A 20,474-nucleotide genomic window follows, 5' to 3' on the forward strand; every position below is an offset into this window, starting at 1 on the left:
CTAGTCCAGCAGTGATAAGCTCCTGCTGATAAAACATTCATTCTAGTGAAACAGCAACACACATCCTACTAAGTGACACATCAGTGAAATTAGTGTTTTAGTCCCTAGCTCATGCTGTTCTAAGATTACATAGCAAAAACCTTCTGAGCAAGCGATTCCTTTTAAGATGGACACATAGCACATTGAGTGGGGATGTTGGGTGTTATGTACAGCAGTGTTTGTTCATGACATGATAACATACTGGAGGGCTTCTGCTTTTCTTTAATTTTCCTTTAATTGGATTCTGAAGGACAATAGTTATTTTTGTGTATTATCTCATCAACATGAATTTTTCAGAAATGATTTACTCTCTCTATTCAGCAATATCCAAATTTAAGGTGTTCAGATTTGAAAATTAGAAATGTTCTGAAAACTGCAAGACAAGGTTCATATAACCCAATCTACTCAAACCGCCACTATATATACAATGATGTCCGACTATATCATCGACATTAGGAACATATAGGCATCTAGATTAGTTTTATTGATAGTCTCTGTATAAAAATGTCTCCTGATTTCTGCAGCTTGTAACTGTGACCTGGATTGCGTGTGGACAGACTGGTTTGATGTGAGTTATCCAGAATATAAACCTGGTGGAGGAGATTTTGAGACCTATGAGAACATCCGGAATAAAACACATGAGTTGTGTGAGAAGCCAGAGAACATTTCCTGCAGAGCAGAGAAATATCCAGATCTACCTCTGGACCAGGTGGGACAGATTGTAACTTGTGATGTCTCCACCGGGCTCATCTGTAACAATAAGGACCAGACAGGGTTCATGCCTGTGTGCTACAACTATGCAATCAGCGTGTGCTGCCCACCTCCTCTACCCGATTGCTGCTATCCTTCAACCCCTGAACCCACCACAACTACGACAACAACTACAACGACTGAGAGCACAACGCCAACCCCAGGTAACGGAAGCATGGGTTTATGGTACTCAATATCCATTATTATCACAACATGAAATATAATGGTAAATAAATTAAACAAACAAAACAAAGAAGTCAACAGTAAAGTCTAAACAAGAACTACTCACTCATGAAAAAGCTCTAACAGTTGACGCAACAGCATTGACACTGTCTTTAGCATAAGCCTGCTGCTGTTGTATATTCTAAAAAAGCCATCACTAAATGATTAGTAGGGATCAAAGCTATGAGACACCCACCAATCCAAACAATAAAGGAGCCACAGTACTGCACTAGTGTTACTATTAATCTACATCTCCTTCTAAGTTTTCCAGGCTGTGCCACAAAGCAAGATGGAACCAAAAAGTATTTTCTTGGACAACTGGTAGCCAATGTTATGCCAGGATAGAAAGAATGACATGGTAGAGAAGGGAGAACTGAGAACCAGAAGGGAGCACAACATGACACATTAACACAACAACATGATAGTTTTCTCCTGTAATTACAACTAATACACACTGCTGGCTAAATCTGTAACCCCGGTCATGGCAGCGATGCATCAAATACGAGGACCCAATGAGCCCACAAAAGTTAGTATGAGTGATGCAATGCTCAGGCATGGTGGATATCCGACATTTGTATTCTATATCCTCTCTCATAAAAGGATATGTAGTATATATATATATATATATATATATATATAAATATTTTTTTTCTTAATTTATTTTTATTGGGTTTTTTTTTCAATTCAGCAGAACATCATGATAAGCACAGATCAATGTTTTCTTCTTAATAATCTGTAGTGTCACCCACTTACTAATTTCTTCTCTGCTTCTTAATACACAGAACCTCCAATGCCAACCGGCACATCAACTACATCAGAGACAACAACGAGCACCACCACTACTACGAGTGCAACAACTTCACCACCAATAGTAACGAGCACAACTCCCCCACCTACATCAACTATTTCAGAAACAACAACGACAACGAGCCCCACCACCATCACCACTGGTATAACCACTTTACCTAGTAACACAACACATGTTACCTTTAGGGTACATTCCCACAGTGAGTTTTAGGTGAGTTTTTGAGGCTACGTCAAAGACGCAGCATCTTACAGTTCCAGCAAAGGGCATGGGATTTATAGAAATCTCATCACTGTGCTTTTTTATGCAGCGTAAATTGACCTGCGGTGTGTGTTTAAAATCTGCAGCCTGTCAATCTCTCCTGCAGGTACACTGAGTATTCTGTGCAGATTATCCCCATAGACTTGCATTAAATAAAGGAAATCCGCAGGTAATAAAATACACATGCATTGTTAGTGCATTTTTGTGGCAGAAACACATAAAAAATTACAAATACCAGAGTGTATAAGAAAACAAATCAGATTAATTTAAAGTATAACAAACCAAAAAGAGACAAAAACTGCAGAATGAAAAAAGCAAGATAAAAATGCATAAAAAAATACTGCACTCAAAACCGCAATGAAATAAACGCAAAAAGTCTAAATGACATAATAGGTGCTGAAACGGTGCAGAAATTCTGCAACATCAAAAACACACTTAAATCTCATAGTGGGAACGTAGTCTTAGGCGGGCTTTGCACACTAAGACATCGCAGGCCGATGCTGCGATGCCGAGTGCGATAGTGCCCGCCCCCGTCGCAGCAGCGATATGTGGTGATAGCTGGCGTAGCGAAAGTTATCGCTATGCCAGCTTCACACACACACTCACCTGCCGTGCGACGTCCCTGTGGCCGGCGACCCGCCTCCTTGTTAAGGGGGCGTGTCGTGCGGCGTCACTGCGACGTCACACGGCAGGCGGCCAATCAGAGCGGAGGGGCGGAGATGAGCAGGATGTAAACATCCTGCCCACCTCCTTCCTTCCGCATATCCTACGGAAGCCGCAGTGAGGCCGGTAGGAGACGTTCCTCGCTCCTGCGACTTCACACACAGCGATGTGTGCTGCCGCAGGAGCGAGGAACAACATCGGACCGTCGCGTCAGCGTAATCATGGATTACGCCGACGCTGCACTGATTATACGATTACGACGCTTTTGCGCTCGTTAATCGTATCATCCAGCCTTTACACACTGCGATGTCGCATGCGATGCCGGAAGTGCGTCATTTTCAATTTGACCCCACCGACATCGCACCTGCGATGTCGCAGTGTGCAAAGTGCCCCTAACAAACTAAAGAAGACCAAATTACGGTCTTGAAAAATGGTGAATTTAGCTCCTGATTTGAGTTATACAGGGGGTGACATAACTGAACACGTCACCAATTTTCTAACTAAATATGTTTCTAAAGGTGCTATGGACATGACTTTTTTCATCAGATGTCAATAACAACCCATCCAATACACACAGGTAAAGAAATCAAGCCATAGATGTCCATAAATTTAGTGATGTGCAATAATGAGAAATGACTCAGGGAAAAAGTATTGAACACACTTACTGAAATGTAACACTTCATACAGAAGTCATTGGTGATGACAGTTTCAGGAAGCCTCCTGTATAGGAAAACCAGTCACCTGCATTGCTCGGGTGTGATTTTGGACCATTATTCCTCACAACAAACAGTCTTCAAATCCTGGAGGTCCCGTGGGTGCCTTCTATGACCTCTGAGCTTTAGCTCCTTCCCTAAATTTTATATTGTATTTAGGTCCGGTAATTGGCTTGACCATTCTAGCAGCTTTATTTTCTTTCACCTAAACCAGTTGAGAGTTTCCTTGGCTGTGTGTTTGGGATCATTATCTTTCTGAAATGTCCACCCTTGTTTCATCTTCATCATCATGGTAGGTGGTAGCAGATTTTTATCAAGAATGTCTCGGTATACTTGTCCATTCTTCCTTCATTTACATGAAATTTGCCAGTGCGATATGCTGAAAAATAGCCCCACACCATGATGTTCTCACTTACAAACTTCACTCTTCGTATGGTGTTTTTGGGGGTGATTTGCCTCTTGGTCTCCAAACATGGTGTATATAATGGCATTAGAATAGTTTAATTTTGGTTTCATCGGACCAGACTAAATTATCGCGATATTTCACAGACTTGCCTTAATGTTGTGACGCAAACTTTAAATGCGCTTGAACCTACTTTTTGTTCCGCAATGGAGTCTTGAGTGGTTAGCGTCCATACAGGCCATGGAAGGTGAGTGCCTGACTTATTGTTTTCTTTGAAACAATTGTACCTGCTGATTCCAGGTCCTTCTGTAGCTCTCGATGGGTGGTTCTAGGTTCTTGGACAACTCTTCTAATTATTTTCTCTCCTCTGTCTTAAATCTTGCTGGGAGTATCTGGTCAAGGCCAGTTTATGGTGAATTTATGTTCTTTCCACTTTTGGATTATGGCCCCACCAGTGCTTACTGGAACCTTCAGTAGTTTAGAAATTCTTCTGCAACCAATGCCATCAGTATGTTTTGCATCAATAATATTCTGAAGGTCTTGAACCAGGTCTCTCTAGTTTTATCCATCATGAGATGTTTCTTGTGTGACACCTTGGTAATGAAACACCTTTTATAGGCTATAAGTTGAACCAGCTGATATTACTTTTACTAAGTGGGAGGATTGCTTTTAGCTGGTGAATATGAAAGCATTTACTGTAGTGGATTCCTACTTGAGCCACCATCATCAATACAGGAGTAACACATATTCCTTTACAATACAAGATTACAAGACAATACATTTACAAGGTTTAAGCTGGTGTCATCACTTTCTATCACTTTTTTCACTTCTTTCATGTGTTCAATACGTTTTCCCTGTATCATTTTTCATAATTACATATAACTTAATTTGTGGTCATTTATGGTTTATTTTCTTTGCCTGTTTGGATTTGACGGTTTGTTACCAACATCTGGGGAGAAATTCATGTCAATAAAACCTTTAGAAATAGATTTACTTAAAAAATTGGTGACTTGTTCAATACTTATTTCAGCTGCTGTAAGTACATGTTGTTTGATCATTCAAATTATATTTTCTAGTCCAGAAATGTTAAATATTATAACTGGGGACCCTGAATACATTATTAGCAGCTCATGTTCAGAAAGTTACCTGGGGACCAATATTTCTTGGGGACTTGCTGGTTCAAGTTACATCTGAAAATGTCTTCTCCACAATAGATTGGTTTTGCCTTTGTTCCTTTCTGCTATGGCCTCCAGAATTCATCTTATGACTTGCTGGAGGTAGAAATACACTGGGCCTAAGGCCCCCTTCACACATCAGTGTTTATGGTACGTATGTGCTTTTTCTTTGTCGCTCCATTGGGAGACCCAGACAATTGGGTGTATAGCTTCTGCCTCCGGAGGCCACACAAAGTATTACACTTTAAAAAGTGTAACCCCTCCCCTCTGCCTATACACCCTCCCGTGCATCACGGGCTCCTCAGTTTTATGCTTTGTGTGGAAGGAGGCACACATCCACTCAGCTTCTCATTTTAGTTATATCGGTTGGAAGAAAAGTGGGCTCCCACGGGGCCCCCAGCATGTTCCCTTCTCACCCCACTATGTCGGCGGTGCTGTTAAGGTTGAGGTACCCATTGCGGGTACAAAGGCAGGAGCCTCATGCCGTCTCCTTCACCATCCCTTAGCGGCTCTGGGAGAAGTGGATCCTGAGCGGTCATCCAGTCACTGGGACCGTGCTCCCTCCGCAGCCCCTGGGGGAATCTGTCGGACAGGAGTTTGTTGATCCTCAGGGACCGGGCCCTGCATCACTAAGGTACTCCGTACCCCCATGGGGGATGTGCATGGAGCGCCTACATCCCGGACGCTGCAGCAGCTGCTTATTTGTGACGGCCGGCGGACTTCCGCGCCGACCGCGCCTGTTTGTCGGCCGCGGTGTTAAATTTAGTCCCCGGCTTCAATTGCGGCCTAGTAGCAAAACTCCCGCCCCCGGGCCTGTCTATCAGGGATAAGGGCGGGACTGCCGACCTGACGTCGGCTGTGAGGGCCAGGGCATCCTGTATGTTCCTCCCCCCCTCACTGATCACTGTGGGGACTCCAGATTCCCGCACTTTTCTAACGCCGCCCACGGCTTCTCTCCTCCCCTGAGAGCTCCGGCAGCCATTTCTTTGGCACTCTGCCTGTGGAAGATTTCCTGGAAAGAGCTCTGCAACGCTGGGAGACCTAAGGCAGGGAATCTGGAGGACACACACTCCGCTTTTTAGCGGTCGGTAAGCCACACCGGTCACCCGGTGCTGGTCCCCTTAGGGTGCCGGAATAGATACTATATATATTTATATATTTCTGTTCGGTCGGGCTGTATACCCTTCCCATATACCCTCAGTGATCACTCTCCTAGGAGACAACAGCATGTCGTCCACAAGGAGCAAGGGGGCCAAGACACAGGGTTATTTTGCGACCTGTACCTCTTGTGCGGCTAAGTTACCTGCGGGTTCCACCTACCCTCACTGTGAGCAATGCTCAACCCCTGTTTTACTTCCACAACCGGAGCCTCGGTCACTAGTGGGCCCCTCGGCTCAGGTAGAATCCGTTGCTCCCCCTGTCCAGGCGGCAGGGACAGAGTTTGCAGTCTTTGCTGAAAAACTCTCTGAGTCACTCTCACAATCCATGGCTCAGTCCATGGACAAATGGTCTGCCAAGCTGCTGGAAGCTTTGCAGTCCAGACCGGTCCCTACACAGGCCCCGGGCCCTGTTGGATCTTCACCCCCAGGCCCCTCTCTGCCCGCGCCGCAGCACGCTCCCAGGGGGGGCCCTAGGTCTCATGGGGAGGACTCCGGTCCGGACCACAGTCCCAGACCGGCTAAGCGGGGACGCTGGGAATCTTCCCCGACTTCTTCACGCTGCTCGGGTTCCCAGTGTGAGGACTCTCTGGAGGACGAGGCGGACGTCGCAGCTCAGGGCTCTGACACTGACGTTGCTCTCAATCTTGATACACCTGACGGGGACGCCATAGTCAATGATCTTATCTCGTCCATCAACCAGGTGTTAGATATCTCTCCTCCACCGCCACCTGTAGAGGAGTCGACTTCTCAGCAGGAGAAACACCAGTTTCGGTTCCCTAAACGTACACGGAGTGCGTTTTTTGATCACTCTAACTTCAGAGATGCTGTCCAGAAGCCCAGAGCGGTTCCGGACAAGCGCTTTACTAAGCGCCTTACTGACACACGTTACCCCTTCCCTTCTGACGTTGTTAAGGGTTGGGCTCAGTGTCCCAAGGTGGATCCCCCAGTCTCTAGATTGGCGGCTAGATCTGTAGTATCGGTTGCAGGTGGATCATCGCTAAAGGATGCCACTGACAGGCAGATAGAGCTCCTGATGAAATCCATCTATGAAGCCACGGGCGCGTCTTTTGCCCCGGCCTTTGCAGCCGTGTGGGCACTACAAGCTATCTCAGCTTGTCTGGCTGAGATTAATGCCGTTACACGTAATTCTGCTCCGCAGGTTACGTCTTTGACTTCCCAGGCGTCAGTTTTTTCTTCCTACGCCATGAACGCAGTTTTAGACTCTGCTAGCCGTACAGCGGTGGCATCCGCTAACTCTGTGGCAGTCCGCAGGGCCATGTGGCTGCGCGAATGGAAGGCAGACTCGGCTTCCAAGAGGTTCTTAACCGGTTTGCCGTTTGCTGGCGACCGATTGTTTGGCAAACGATTGGATGAGATTATTAAGGAATCTAAGGGAAAGGACTCCTCCTTGCCCCAGTCCAAGCCAAAGAGACCTCAGCAACGACAGGTACATTCGAGGTTTCGGTCCTTTCGTCCCTCCGCCAAGCCCCAATCCTCTTCGTCCAGCAGGCCGGAGAAAGGCCAGAGGAACTCCTATGCGTGGCGGGCTAAGTCACGCCCCCAAAAGGCAGCAGGAGGCACTGCTTCCAAGGCGGCTTCCTCATGACTCTCGGCATCCCCGAACCGCATCCTCGGTCGGTGGCAGGCTCTCCCGCTTTTGCGACGCCTGGTGGCCACATGTTCAAGACCGATGGGTGAGAGACATTCTGTCTCACGGTTACAGGATAGAGTTCAGCTCTCGTCCTCTGACTCGTTTCTTCAGAACATCCCCGCCCCCCGAGCGAGCCGATGCACTTTTTCAGGCGGAGAACGCTCTGAAAACAGAAGAAGTTGTGATCCCTGTTCCCCCCCAGGAACATGGTCGCGGCTTTTACTCCAACTTGTTTGTGGTGCCAAAGAAGGACGGCTCATTCTGGACCTCAAACTCCTCAACAGACATGTGAGCACCAGACGGTTTCGGATGGAATCTCTCCGCTCTGTCATCGCTTCAATGTCACAAGGAGACTTCCTAGCATCGATCGACATCAAGGATGCTTATCTCCATGTGCCGATCGCACCCGAACATCAACGCTTTTTGCGCTTCGCCATCAGGGACGAACATCTTCAGTTCGTGGCATTGCCTTTCGGCCTGGCGACAGCCCCACGGGTGTTCACCAAGGTCATGGCATCTGTTGTGGCGGTCCTACACTCTCAGGGCCACTCGGTGATTCCCTACTTAGACGATCTTCTGGTCAGGGCACCCTCTCAGTTGGCGTGTCAAAACAGCCTTTCCGTCGCTCTGGCGACTCTCCAGCAGTTCGGGTGGATAATCAACTTCCCAAATTCCAAGTTGACACCGACCCAATCACTGACGTACCTTGGGATGGAGTTTCATACTCAGTCAGCGGTAGTCATGCTACCGCGGGACAAACAGCTTTCTCTGCAGGCAGGGGTGCAATCTCTTCTTCGGGGTCAGTCACACCCCTTGAGGCATCTCATGCACTTCCTGGGGAAGATGGTGGCAGCGATGGAGGCAGTGCCCTTCGCGCAATTCCATCTGCGGCCACTCCAGTGGGACATTCTCCGAAAATGGGACAGGAGGTCGACTTCACTCGACAGGAACGTCTCTCTGTCCCTTGCAACCAAGACGTCACTTCAGTGGTGGCTCCTTCCCAACTCTCTGTCGCAGGGGAAATCCTTCCTACCCCCCACCTGGGCTGTGGTCACGACGAACGCGAGCCTGTCAGGGTGGGGGGCGGTTTTTCTCCACCACAGGGCTCAGGGAACTTGGACTCCGATAGAGTCATCCCTTCAGATCAATATTCTGGAGATAAGGGCAGTGTATCTAGCCCTATTGGCCTTTCATCGGTGGCTGGAGGGCAGGCAGATCCGAATCCAGTCGGACAACGCCACGGCCGTCGCTTACATCAACCACCAAGGCGGCACTCGCAGTCGTCAAGCCTTCCAGGAAGTCCGGCGAATTCTGCAATGGGTGGAAGCCATAGCCTCCACCATCTCCGCAGTTCACATCCCGGGCGTAGAAAACTGGGAAGCAGATTTTCTCAGCCGACAGGGCATGGACGCGGGGGAATGGTCTCTTCACCCAGACGTGTTTCGAGAGATCTGTCGCCGCTGGGGAACGCCGGACGTCGATCTCATGGCGTCACGGCACAACAACAAAGTCCCGGCATTCATGGCACGGTCTCAAGATCACAGAGCTCTGGCGGCGGACGCATTAGTTCAGGATTGGTCGCAGTTTCGACTGCCTTATGTATTTCCCCCTCTGGCGATGCTGCCCAGAGTGCTGAGCAAAATCAGGTCCGACTGTCGTCGCGCCATTCTCGTAGCTCCAGATTGGCCAAGGCGGTCGTGGTACCCGGATCTGTGGCATCTCACGGTGGGTCAACCGTGGGCGCTCCCAGACCGCGCAGACTTGCTGTCACAAGGGCCGTTTTTCCATCTGAATTCTGTGGCCCTCAACCTGACTGCGTGGCCATTGAGTCCTGGCTCCTAGCGTCCTCAGGGTTATCTCAAGATGTCATTGCCACCATGAGACAGGCCAGGAAACCAACGTCCGCCAAGATCTATCACAGGTCTTGGAGGATCTTCTTATCCTGGTGCTCTGGTAATGGTTTTGCTCCCTGGCCTTTTGCCTTACCCACTTTTCTTTCATTCCTTCAATCCGGAATGGACAAGGGTTTGTCTCTCGGCTCTCTCAAGGGACAAGTATCGGCGCTATCCGTATTTTTTCAAAAGCGTCTAGCCAGGCTTCCGCAGGTCCGCACGTTTCTGCAGGGAGTTTGCCACATAGTCCCACCTTACAAGCGTCCGCTGGAACCCTGGGACCTTAACAGGGTGCTAACGGCTCTTCAGAAACCACCTTTTGAGCCGCTGCGGGATGTCTCTTTATCACGTCTTTCGCAGAAGGTGGCATTTCTAGTGGCAGTTACATCGCTCCGTAGAGTGTCGGAGCTGGCAGCGCTGTCATGCAAAGCCCCCTTCCTGGTTTTTCACCAGGATAAGGTGGTTCTGCGTCCTGTCCCGGAATTTCTCCCTAAGGTGGTATCTCCTTTTCATCTCAATCAGGATATCTCCTTACCTTCATTTTACCCTAATCCAGTTCACCAATGTGAAAAGGATTTGCACTCATTAGATCTGGTGAGAGCACTCCGTTTCTACGTGTCTCGCACGGCGCCCCTGCGCCGTTCTGATGCGCTCTTTGTTCTTGTCGCTGGCCAGCGTAAGGGTTCGCAGGATTCCAAGTCAACCTTGGCTCGGTGGATCAAGGAACCGATTCTTGAAGCCTACCGTTCTTCTGGGCTTCCGCTTCCTTTGGGGCTGAAAGCCCATTCTACCAGAGCCGTGGGTGCGTCCTGGGCATTGCGGCACCGGGCTACGGCTCAGCAGGTGTGTCAGGCAGCTACCTGGTCTAGTCTGCACACTTTCACGAAACACTATCAGGTGCATACCTATGCTTCGGCAGACGCCAGTCTAGGCAGGCGAGTCCTTCAGGCGGCGGTTGCCCACCTGTAAGAGGGGGCCGTTTCGGCTCTTTTTATTGAGGTATTCTTTTACCCACCCAGGGACTGCTTTTGGACGTCCCAATTGTCTGGGTCTCCCAATGGAGCGACAAAGAAGAAGGGAATTTTGTTTACTTACCGTAAATTCCTTTTCTTCTAGCTCCTATTGGGAGACCCAGCACCCGCCCCTGTTCCCTTCGGGCTGTTTGTTCTTTTGTGTACACATGTTGTTCATGTTGAATCGTTTCTTTTGGTTCATGGTTTTCAGTTCTCCGAACATCCTTCGGATTGAATTTACCTTAGACCAATTTATAAGTTTCCTCCTTCCTGCTTTTGCACCAAAACTGAGGAGCCCGTGATGCACGGGAGGGTGTATAGGCAGAGGGGAGGGGTTACACTTTTTAAAGTGTAATACTTTGTGTGGCCTCCGGAGGCAGAAGCTATACACCCAATTGTCTGGGTCTCCCAATAGGAGCTAGAAGAAAAGGAATTTACGGTAAGTAAACAAAATTCCCTTCTTTGTAGGCGGGTTTGCCTGTTTAATATAGAAGACACCAACAAGTAATGGTGAGAGAATAGCTCCTACACCGCCTACACCGATGTCATCTCTGTGTTGTAATAGTGAAGTTGCTAGAATGAACTGTTATTGATTGGAGGGCATGGGATTAAAAGGTATTTGCAATGTAAACATTTATGCAGATTTACCGTCATTGATGTTTATAGGACTTATGGAATACACTGAGCATTATTCTTCCATTGGAGACTACCCCTGTACTCTGCACATATCACTGATTTATATCAGCCATAGATATTTAAAGCGAATCTGTCAACAGATTTTTGCTACCTTATCTGAGAGCAGCATAATATAGGAACAGAGACCCTGATTTCAGTGATGTATCACTTACTTTAATGGGTGAGGCATTTATGACAAAATCAGAGGTTTTATATGTAGCATAGCTCAGAAATTTAACTCTACTCACACCACAGCTTTCTGTGTACATTATATATTGACAGTGAGCTGCTTATCAAACCTGGGGTTTGGTTGGTCAGGACTTTCATGGACACCTAGTCCAGCAGTGATAAGCTCCTGCTGATAAAACATTCATTCTAGTGAAACAGCAACACACATCCTACTAAGTGACACATCAGTGAAATTAGTGTTTTAGTCTCTAGCTCATGCTGTTCTAAGATTACATAGCAAAAACCTCCTGAGCAAGCGATTCCTTTTAAGATGGACACATAGCACATTGAGTGGGGATGTTGGGTGTTATGTACAGCAGTGTTTGTTCATGACATGATAACATACTGGAGGGCTTCTGCTTTTCTTTAATTTTCCTTTAATTGGATTCTGAAGGACAATAGTTATTTTTGTGTATTATCTCATCAACATGAATTTTTCAGAAATGATTTACTCTCTCTATTCAGCAATATCCAAATTTAAGGTGTTCAGATTTGAAAATTAGAAATGTTCTGAAAACTGCAAGACAAGGTTCATATAACCCAATCTACTCAAACCGCCACTATATATACAATGATGTCTGACTATATCATCGACATTAGGAACATATATGCATCTAGATTAGTTTTATTGATAGTCTCTGTATAAAAATGTCTCCTGATTTCTGCAGCTTGTAACTGTGACCTGGATTGCGTGTGGACAGACTGGTTTGATGTGAGTTATCCAGAATATAAACCTGATGGAGGAGATTTTGAGACCTATGAGAACATCCGGAATAAAACACATGAGTTGTGTGAGAAGCCAGAGAACATTTCCTGCAGAGCAGAGAAATATCCAGATCTACCTCTGGACCAGGTGGGACAGATTGTAACTTGTGATGTCTCCACCGGGCTCATCTGTAACAATAAGGACCAGACAGGGTTCATGCCTGTGTGCTACAACTATGCAATCAGCGTGTGCTGCCCACCTCCTCTACCCGATTGCTGCTATCCTTCAACCCCTGAACCCACCACAACTACGACAACAACTACAACGACTGAGAGCACAACGCCAACCCCAGGTAACGGAAGCATAGGTTTATGGTACTCAATATCCATTATCATCACAACATGAAATATAACAGTAAATAAATTAAACAAACAAAACAAAGAAGTCAAACAGTAAAGTCTAAACAAGAACTACTCACTCATGAAAAAGCTCTAACAGTTGACGCAACAGCATTGACACTGTCTTTAGCATAAGCCTGCTGCTGTTGTATATTCTAAAAAAGCCATCACTAAATGATTAGTAGGGATCAAAGCTATGAGACACCCACCAATCCAAACAATAAAGGAGCCACAGTACTGCACTAATGTTACTATTAATCTACATCTCCTTCTAAGTTTTCCAGGCTGTTCCACAAAGCAAGATGGAACCAAAAAGTATTTTCTTGGACAACTGGTAGCCAATGTTATGCCAGGATAGAAAGAATGACATGGTAGAGAAGGGAGAACTGAGAACCAGAAGGGAGCACAACATGACACATTAACACAACAACATGATAGTTTTCTCCTGTAATTACAACTAATACACACTGCTGGCTAAATCTGTAACCCCGGTCATGGCAGCGATGCATCAAATACGAGGACCCAATGAGCCCACAAGAGTTAGTATGAGTGCTGCAATGCTCAGGCATGATGGATATCCGACATTTGTATTCTTTATCCTCTCTCATAAAAGGATATGTAGTATATATATATATATATATATATATATATATATATATATATATATAAAAATATATTTTTTTTCTTAATTTATTTTTATTGGTTTTTTTTTTCAATTCAGCAGAACATCATGATAAGCACAGATCAATGTTTTCTTCTTAATAATCTGTAGTGTCACCCACTTACTAATTCCTCTGCTTCTTAATACACAGAACCTCCAACCCCAACCAGCACATCAACTACATCAGAGACAACAACGAGCACCACCACTACTACGAGTGCAACAACTTCACCACCAATAGTAACGAGCACAACTCCCCCACCTACATCAACTATTTCAGAAACAACAACGACAACGAGCCCCACCACCATCACCACTGGTATAACCACTTTACCTAGTAACACAACACGTTACCTTTAGGGTACATTCCCACAATGAGTTTTAGGTGAGTTTTTGAGGCTACGTCAAAGACGCAGCATCTTACAGTTCCAGCAAAGGGCATGGGATTTATAGAAATCTCATCACTGTGCTTTTTTATGCAGTGTAAACTGACCTGCGGTGTGTGTTTAAAATCTGCAGCCTGTCAATCTCTCCTGCAGGTACACTGAGTATTCTGTGCAGATTTCCCCATAGACTTGCATTAAATAAAGGAAATCCACAGGTAATAAAATACACATGCATTGTTAGTGCATTTTTGTGGCAGAAACACATAAAAAATTACAAATACCAGAGTGTATAAGAAAACAAATCAGATTAATTTAAAGTATAACAAACCAAAAAGAGACAAAAACTGCAGAATGAAAAAAGCAAGATAAAAATGCATAAAAAAATACTGCACTCAAAACCGCAATGAAATAAACGCAAAAAGTCTAATTGACATAATAGGTGCTGAAACGGTGCAGAAATTCTGCAACATCAAAAACACACTTAAATCTCATAGTGGGAACGTAGTCTTAGGCGGGCTTTGCACACTAAGACATCGCAGGCCGATGCTGCGATGCCGAGTGCGATAGTGCCCGCCCCCGTCGCAGCAGCGATATGTGGTGATAGCTGGCGTAGCGAAAGTTATCGCTATGCCAGCTTCACACACACACTCACCTGCCGTGCGACGTCCCTGTGGCCGGCGACCCGCCTCCTTGTTAAGGGGGCGTGTCGTGCGGCGTCACTGCGACGTCACACGGCAGGCGGCCAATCAGAGCGGAGGGGCGGAGATGAGCAGGATGTAAACATCCTGCCCACCTCCTTCCTTCCGCATATCCTACGGAAGCCGCAGTGAGGCCGGTAGGAGACGTTCCTCGCTCCTGCGACTTCACACACAGCGATGTGTGCTGCCGCAGGAGCGAGGAACAACATCGGACCGTCGCGTCAGCGTAATCATGGATTACGCCGACGCTGCACTGATTATACGATTACGACGCTTTTGCGCTCGTTAATCGTATCATCCAGCCTTTACACACTGCGATGTCGCATGCGATGCCGGAAGTGCGTCATTTTCAATTTGACCCCACCGACATCGCACCTGCGATGTCGCAGTGTGCAAAGTGCCCCTAACAAACTAAAGAAGACCAAATTACGGTCTTGAAAAATGGTGAATTTAGCTCCTGATTTGAGTTATACAGGGGGTGACATAACTGAACACGTCACCAATTTTCTAACTAAATATGTTTCTAAAGGTGCTATGGACATGACTTTTTTCATCAGATGTCAATAACAACCCATCCAATACACACAGGTAAAGAAATCAAGCCATAGATGTCCATAAATTTAGTGATGTGCAATAATGAGAAATGACTCAGGGAAAAAGTATTGAACACACTTACTGAAATGTAACACTTCATACAGAAGTCATTGGTGATGACAGTTTCAGGAAGCCTCCTGTATAGGAAAACCAGTCACCTGCATTGCTCGGGTGTGATTTTGGACCATTATTCCTCACAACAAACAGTCTTCAAATCCTGGAGGTCCCGTGGGTGCCTTCTATGACCTCTGAGCTTTAGCTCCTTCCCTAAATTTTATATTGTATTTAGGTCCGGTAATTGGCTTGACCATTCTAGCAGCTTTATTTTCTTTCACCTAAACCAGTTGAGAGTTTCCTTGGCTGTGTGTTTGGGATCATTATCTTTCTGAAATGTCCACCCTTGTTTCATCTTCATCATCATGGTAGGTGGTAGCAGATTTTTATCAAGAATGTCTCGGTATACTTGTCCATTCTTCCTTCATTTACATGAAATTTGCCAGTGCGATATGCTGAAAAATAGCCCCACACCATGATGTTCTCACTTACAAACTTCACTCTTCGTATGGTGTTTTTGGGGGTGATTTGCCTCTTGGTCTCCAAACATGGTGTATATAATGGCATTAGAATAGTTTAATTTTGGTTTCATCGGACCAGACTAAATTATCGCGATATTTCACAGACTTGCCTTAATGTTGTGACGCAAACTTTAAATGCGCTTGAACCTACTTTTTGTTCCGCAATGGAGTCTTGAGTGGTTAGCGTCCATACAGGCCATGGAAGGTGAGTGCCTGACTTATTGTTTTCTTTGAAACAATTGTACCTGCTGATTCCAGGTCCTTCTGTAGCTCTCGATGGGTGGTTCTAGGTTCTTGGACAACTCTTCTAATTATTTTCTCTCCTCTGTCTTAAATCTTGCTGGGAGTATCTGGTCAAGGCCAGTTTATGGTGAATTTATGTTCTTTCCACTTTTGGATTATGGCCCCACCAGTGCTTACTGGAACCTTCAGTAGTTTAGAAATTCTTCTGCAACCAATGCCATCAGCAGGGGCGTAACGACCGCGGTCGCAGCGGTCGCCACTGCGACCGGGCCCGCAGGGTTTTAGGGGCCCGGCAGCCGCTCTGCACAGCCGGCTCCTCTCTGTAACAGAGGAGATGCGCTGTGTAGTGGCCGACTACGCGACCGCCAGGGGGCCGGCCTGTGAGTCAGGGGGCCCGGTGTCAGCAGGGGGCAGAGGGGCCCCCTGACCTGGAGAGACCCACCAGGCGTTTCTGAGCTGCGGCAGAGCAGAAGCGCTCCTGCACAGCAGACGAAATCCATCCTTCCAGGACCTGCGATGATGTCATGCCCATGTGAGTGTGTGGGAGGAGACACAGGATGCCGAGCAGAAAGCATCAGAAGATACGGATTCCTGAAGGAGACATGGACACATGATGACTGGTAATGAGAAAAGAGGGGGCACGAGGGGGAGGGGAGTGCAGGGTGAGTGGCATATGAGGGCTGCAGACTGTGACAGAAGGATGTGAAGGGGTGCAGAGTGTTTGAGAGGGGTAAGTTGGGGTACAGGCAGGGTGAGATATGTGGGGCAGGGTGTGTGACATATGGGGGTGTAGTGTGTGTGCTATGGGGGGTGCAGGCTGTATGGGGAGCAGTGTGTGTGACATATGGGGGCAGGGTCATAACTACCGTGGTTGCAGGGGTCAAAAGGAGAAGAGAGGTACTTGTTTTTTTATTTTGCTGGCTCCATGACACATGGAGGCCTGGAGGGGCCTTGCTGCATGACACATGGAGGCCTGGAGGGGCCTTGCTGCATGACACATGGAGGCCTGGAGGGGCCTGGCTGCATGACATGGAGGCCTGGAGGGGCCTGGCTGCATGACATGGAGGCCTGGAGGGTCCTGGCTGCATGACATGGAGGCCGGGGCCCTGGCTGCATGACACATGGAGGGCCTGGGGTGGCTGGCTGCATGACACATGGAGGCCCTGGGGTGGCTGGCTGCATGACACATGGAGGCCTGGAGGGGCCTGGCTGCATGACACATGGAGGCCTGGAGGGGCCTGGCTGCATGACACATGGAGGCCTGGAGGGGCCTGGCTGCATGACACATGGAGGCCTGGAGGGGCCTTGCTGCATGACACATGGAGGCCTGGAGGGGCCTGGCTGCATGACACATGGAGGCCTGGAGGGGCCTGGCTGCATGACACATGGAGGCCTGGAGGGGCCTGGCTGCATGACACATGGAGGCCTGGAGGGGCCTGGCTGCATTACACATGGATGCCTGGAGGGTCCTGGCTGCATGACATGGAGGCCTGAGGGCCTGGCTGCATGACACATGGAGGCCCTGGAGGGGCCTGGCTGCATGACACATGGAGGCCCTGGGGTGGCTGGCTGCATGACACATGGAGGTCTATGGGACTGCATAAAAAACATGAAGGACACCTTATACATGGACTAGGGGTACATTATACATGGAGGAGTATGGGGCTGCATAATACAATATGAAAATTGATGGGGCTGGATTATAATACATATAGGACTATGGGGGCTGCATTATAATATATGGAGGACTATGGAGGCTACCTTATACATGGACTATGGAAGTGCATTATAAAACATGGAGGACTATGTGGTGCAGTATAATATATGGAGAACTATGGGGTGAATTTTAATACATGGAGAACTATGGGAAATGCATTATAATTGAAGGGCTACTTTATACATGGAGGATTATGGGGGTGCATTATAATATATGGAGGGCTATGTATCTGCATTCTAATATATGAAGGGTTATGTGAGACCCTTTATACAATTATTTGGAAGGCTATGTGGGGGCTGTTATAGTATTTTGAGAACTTTATACAGGGGGGACAAAGATACAAGTATGGGATGGAAATGTTTTGTGCTGAGGGAAAAAGGCTCTTTCCCTCAGCAGCCAACTTTCCCATGCTCTGCTATACATCTCTCAGCACCCAGCTTTCCCATGTTCTGATATACATCTCTCAGCACCCAGCTTTCCCATGTTCTGATATACATCTCTCAGCACCCAGCTTTCCCATGTTCTGATATACATCTCTCAGCACCCAGCTTTCTCATGCTCTGATATGGGAAAGCTGGGTGCTGAGGATAAGATAAATATCAGAACATAGGAAAGCTGGGTGCTGATAGAGGGATTTCAGGGTGCTGTGGGTGAGAGCCAAGTGTCAGCGTCATTATCCTGTACCCCGAGTGTCAGTGTCATTATCCCTTACCCCATACCTCCCAACCGTCCCGGATACAGCGGGACTTTCACGCTTTACGTTGTTTGTCCCGTTGCCACGATCGGGACGGCCGGCTCCCGGGCTCCGCCCACCCACTCTCTCTCCGCCTCCCTGCTTTTCCCTCCTACCATCCCAGTAGACGTGGCATAACAGAGAGGAGCGCTGCCTGTGCTGCTGCTGGTACAGTAAAATCTCCCCAGCGCTGATTTCCCTCCCTCCCCCCCCCTCACCCCCGGCCGGAGCCTCTCTGTGCGGTCGGCCGGCCGCCTGTCTGTGCGGTCGGCCGGCCGCCTTTCTGTGCGGGCGCCCCCCGGCCGCCTGTCTGTGCGGGCGCCCCCCGGCTGCCTGTCTGTGTGGGCGCCCCCCGGCCGCCTGTCTGTGCGGGCGCCCCCCTGCCGCCTGTCTGTGCGGGCGCCCCCCTGCCGCCTGTCTGTGCGGGCGCCCCCCTGCCGCCTGTCTGTGAAGGCGACCGGCCACCTCACTGTGTGGGCGACCGGCCGCCTCACTGTGGCTCCCTGCGTGTCCATGCTGGAGGCCCGCCGGCTGCCTGCGTGTCCATGCTGGAGGCCCGCCGGCTGCCTGCGTGTCCATGCTGGAGGCCCGACGGCTGCCTGCGTGTCCATGCTGAATGGGTGTGGATGGGGAGTGGATATGGGCGTGACTGTGAAATGGGTGTGGTTAGGGGGCGTGGCCTAAAAATTTGCCGCGGCGCGCTACGCGCGCCGCAAACTTTGTCCTTCTTTTCCTTCTTTAAAAGTTGGGAGGTATGCCTTACCCCAAGTGTCTGTGTATGTGGAGGGGGGGCCCAGGTCTAAACTTTGCACCAGGGCCCATCCAACTCTAGTTACGCCACTGGCCATCAGTATGTTTTGCATCAATAATATTCTGAAGGTCTTGAACCAGGTCTCTCTAGTTTTATCCATCATGAGATGTTTCTTGTGTGACACCTTGGTAATGAAACACCTTTTATAGGCTATAAGTTGAACCAGCTGATATTACTTTTACTAAGTGGGAGGATTGCTTTTAGCTGGTGAATATGAAAGCATTTACTGTAGTGGATTCCTACTTGAGCCACCATCATCAATACAGGAGTAACACATATTCCTTTACAATACAAGATTACAAGACAATACATTTACAAGGTTTAAGCTGGTGTCATCACTTTCTATCACTTTTTTCACTTCTTTCATGTGTTCAATACGTTTTCCCTGTATCATTTTTCATTATTACATATAACTTAATTTGTGGTCATTTATGGTTTATTTTCTTTGCCTGTTTGGATTTGACGGTTTGTTACCAACATCTGGGGAGAAATTCATGTCAATAAAACCTTTAGAAATATATTTACTTAAAAAATTGGTGACTTGTTCAATACTTATTTCAGCTGCTGTAAGTACATGTTGTTTGATCATTCAAATTATATTTTCTAGTCCAGAAATGTTAAATATTATAACTGGGGACCCTGAATACATTATTAGCAGCTCATGTTCAGAAAGTTACCTGGGGACCAATATTTCTTGGGGACTTGCTGGTTCAAGTTACATCTGAAAATGTCTTCTCCACAATAGATTGGTTTTGCCTTTGTTCCTTTCTGCTATGGCCTCCAGAATTCATCTTATGACTTGCTGGAGGTAGAAATACACTGGGCCTAAGGCCCCCTTCACACATCAGTGTTTATGGTACGTATGTGCTTTTTTTGTACGTACCAGAATCACTGACATACGCAGACACATTATAATCAATGGGTCTGCTCACACATCAGTGATTTTTCACTGAACGTGTCTCCGTGCAGCGTACACGCATGTCCGTGATTCTGGACGGAGACAAGTTTGTTTTTTTCTGGCATCACTGATGACCCACGGACCACACTATGGTGTAATCCGTGTGTGATCCATGAAACATGTACCAGAAAAACACTGACATATTAAATAATAAATATTTTCAACTAACCTTTCCAGCGATCCGCTGTGCAGCCTCCACTCTCTGCAGCTCCTGCCCGGCTCATGAATATTCATGAAAGCAGGAACAGCCGACCCGGAAGTAGCTGCGGAGAGCGGTGGGCGGACGCTGCAGAGCCGAGGAGTTCAGCACCATGAACAGCAGTAGTGAAGGCAGGTGAGTAATG

General features: G+C 47.5%; 1 protein-coding gene across 1 annotated transcript in view; it reads left to right on the forward strand.

The window, feature by feature from the left end:
• Positions 1 to 20,474, forward strand: part of MUC2 (mucin 2, oligomeric mucus/gel-forming) — a 133,547-nt gene that overhangs the window by 63,724 nt on the left and 49,349 nt on the right. Inside the window, exons 31-34 of the mRNA XM_075326946.1 lie at positions 564 to 953; positions 1,794 to 1,961; positions 12,319 to 12,708; positions 13,567 to 13,734. Coding sequence (XP_075183061.1) covers positions 564 to 953; positions 1,794 to 1,961; positions 12,319 to 12,708; positions 13,567 to 13,734 — 1,116 coding nt within the window. The remainder of the gene's footprint in view (positions 1 to 563; positions 954 to 1,793; positions 1,962 to 12,318; positions 12,709 to 13,566; positions 13,735 to 20,474) is intronic.

The sequence above is a fragment of the Anomaloglossus baeobatrachus genome, chromosome 10 (genome assembly GCF_048569485.1).
Source record: "Anomaloglossus baeobatrachus isolate aAnoBae1 chromosome 10, aAnoBae1.hap1, whole genome shotgun sequence".
Classification (NCBI taxonomy): Eukaryota; Metazoa; Chordata; class Amphibia; order Anura; family Aromobatidae; genus Anomaloglossus; species Anomaloglossus baeobatrachus.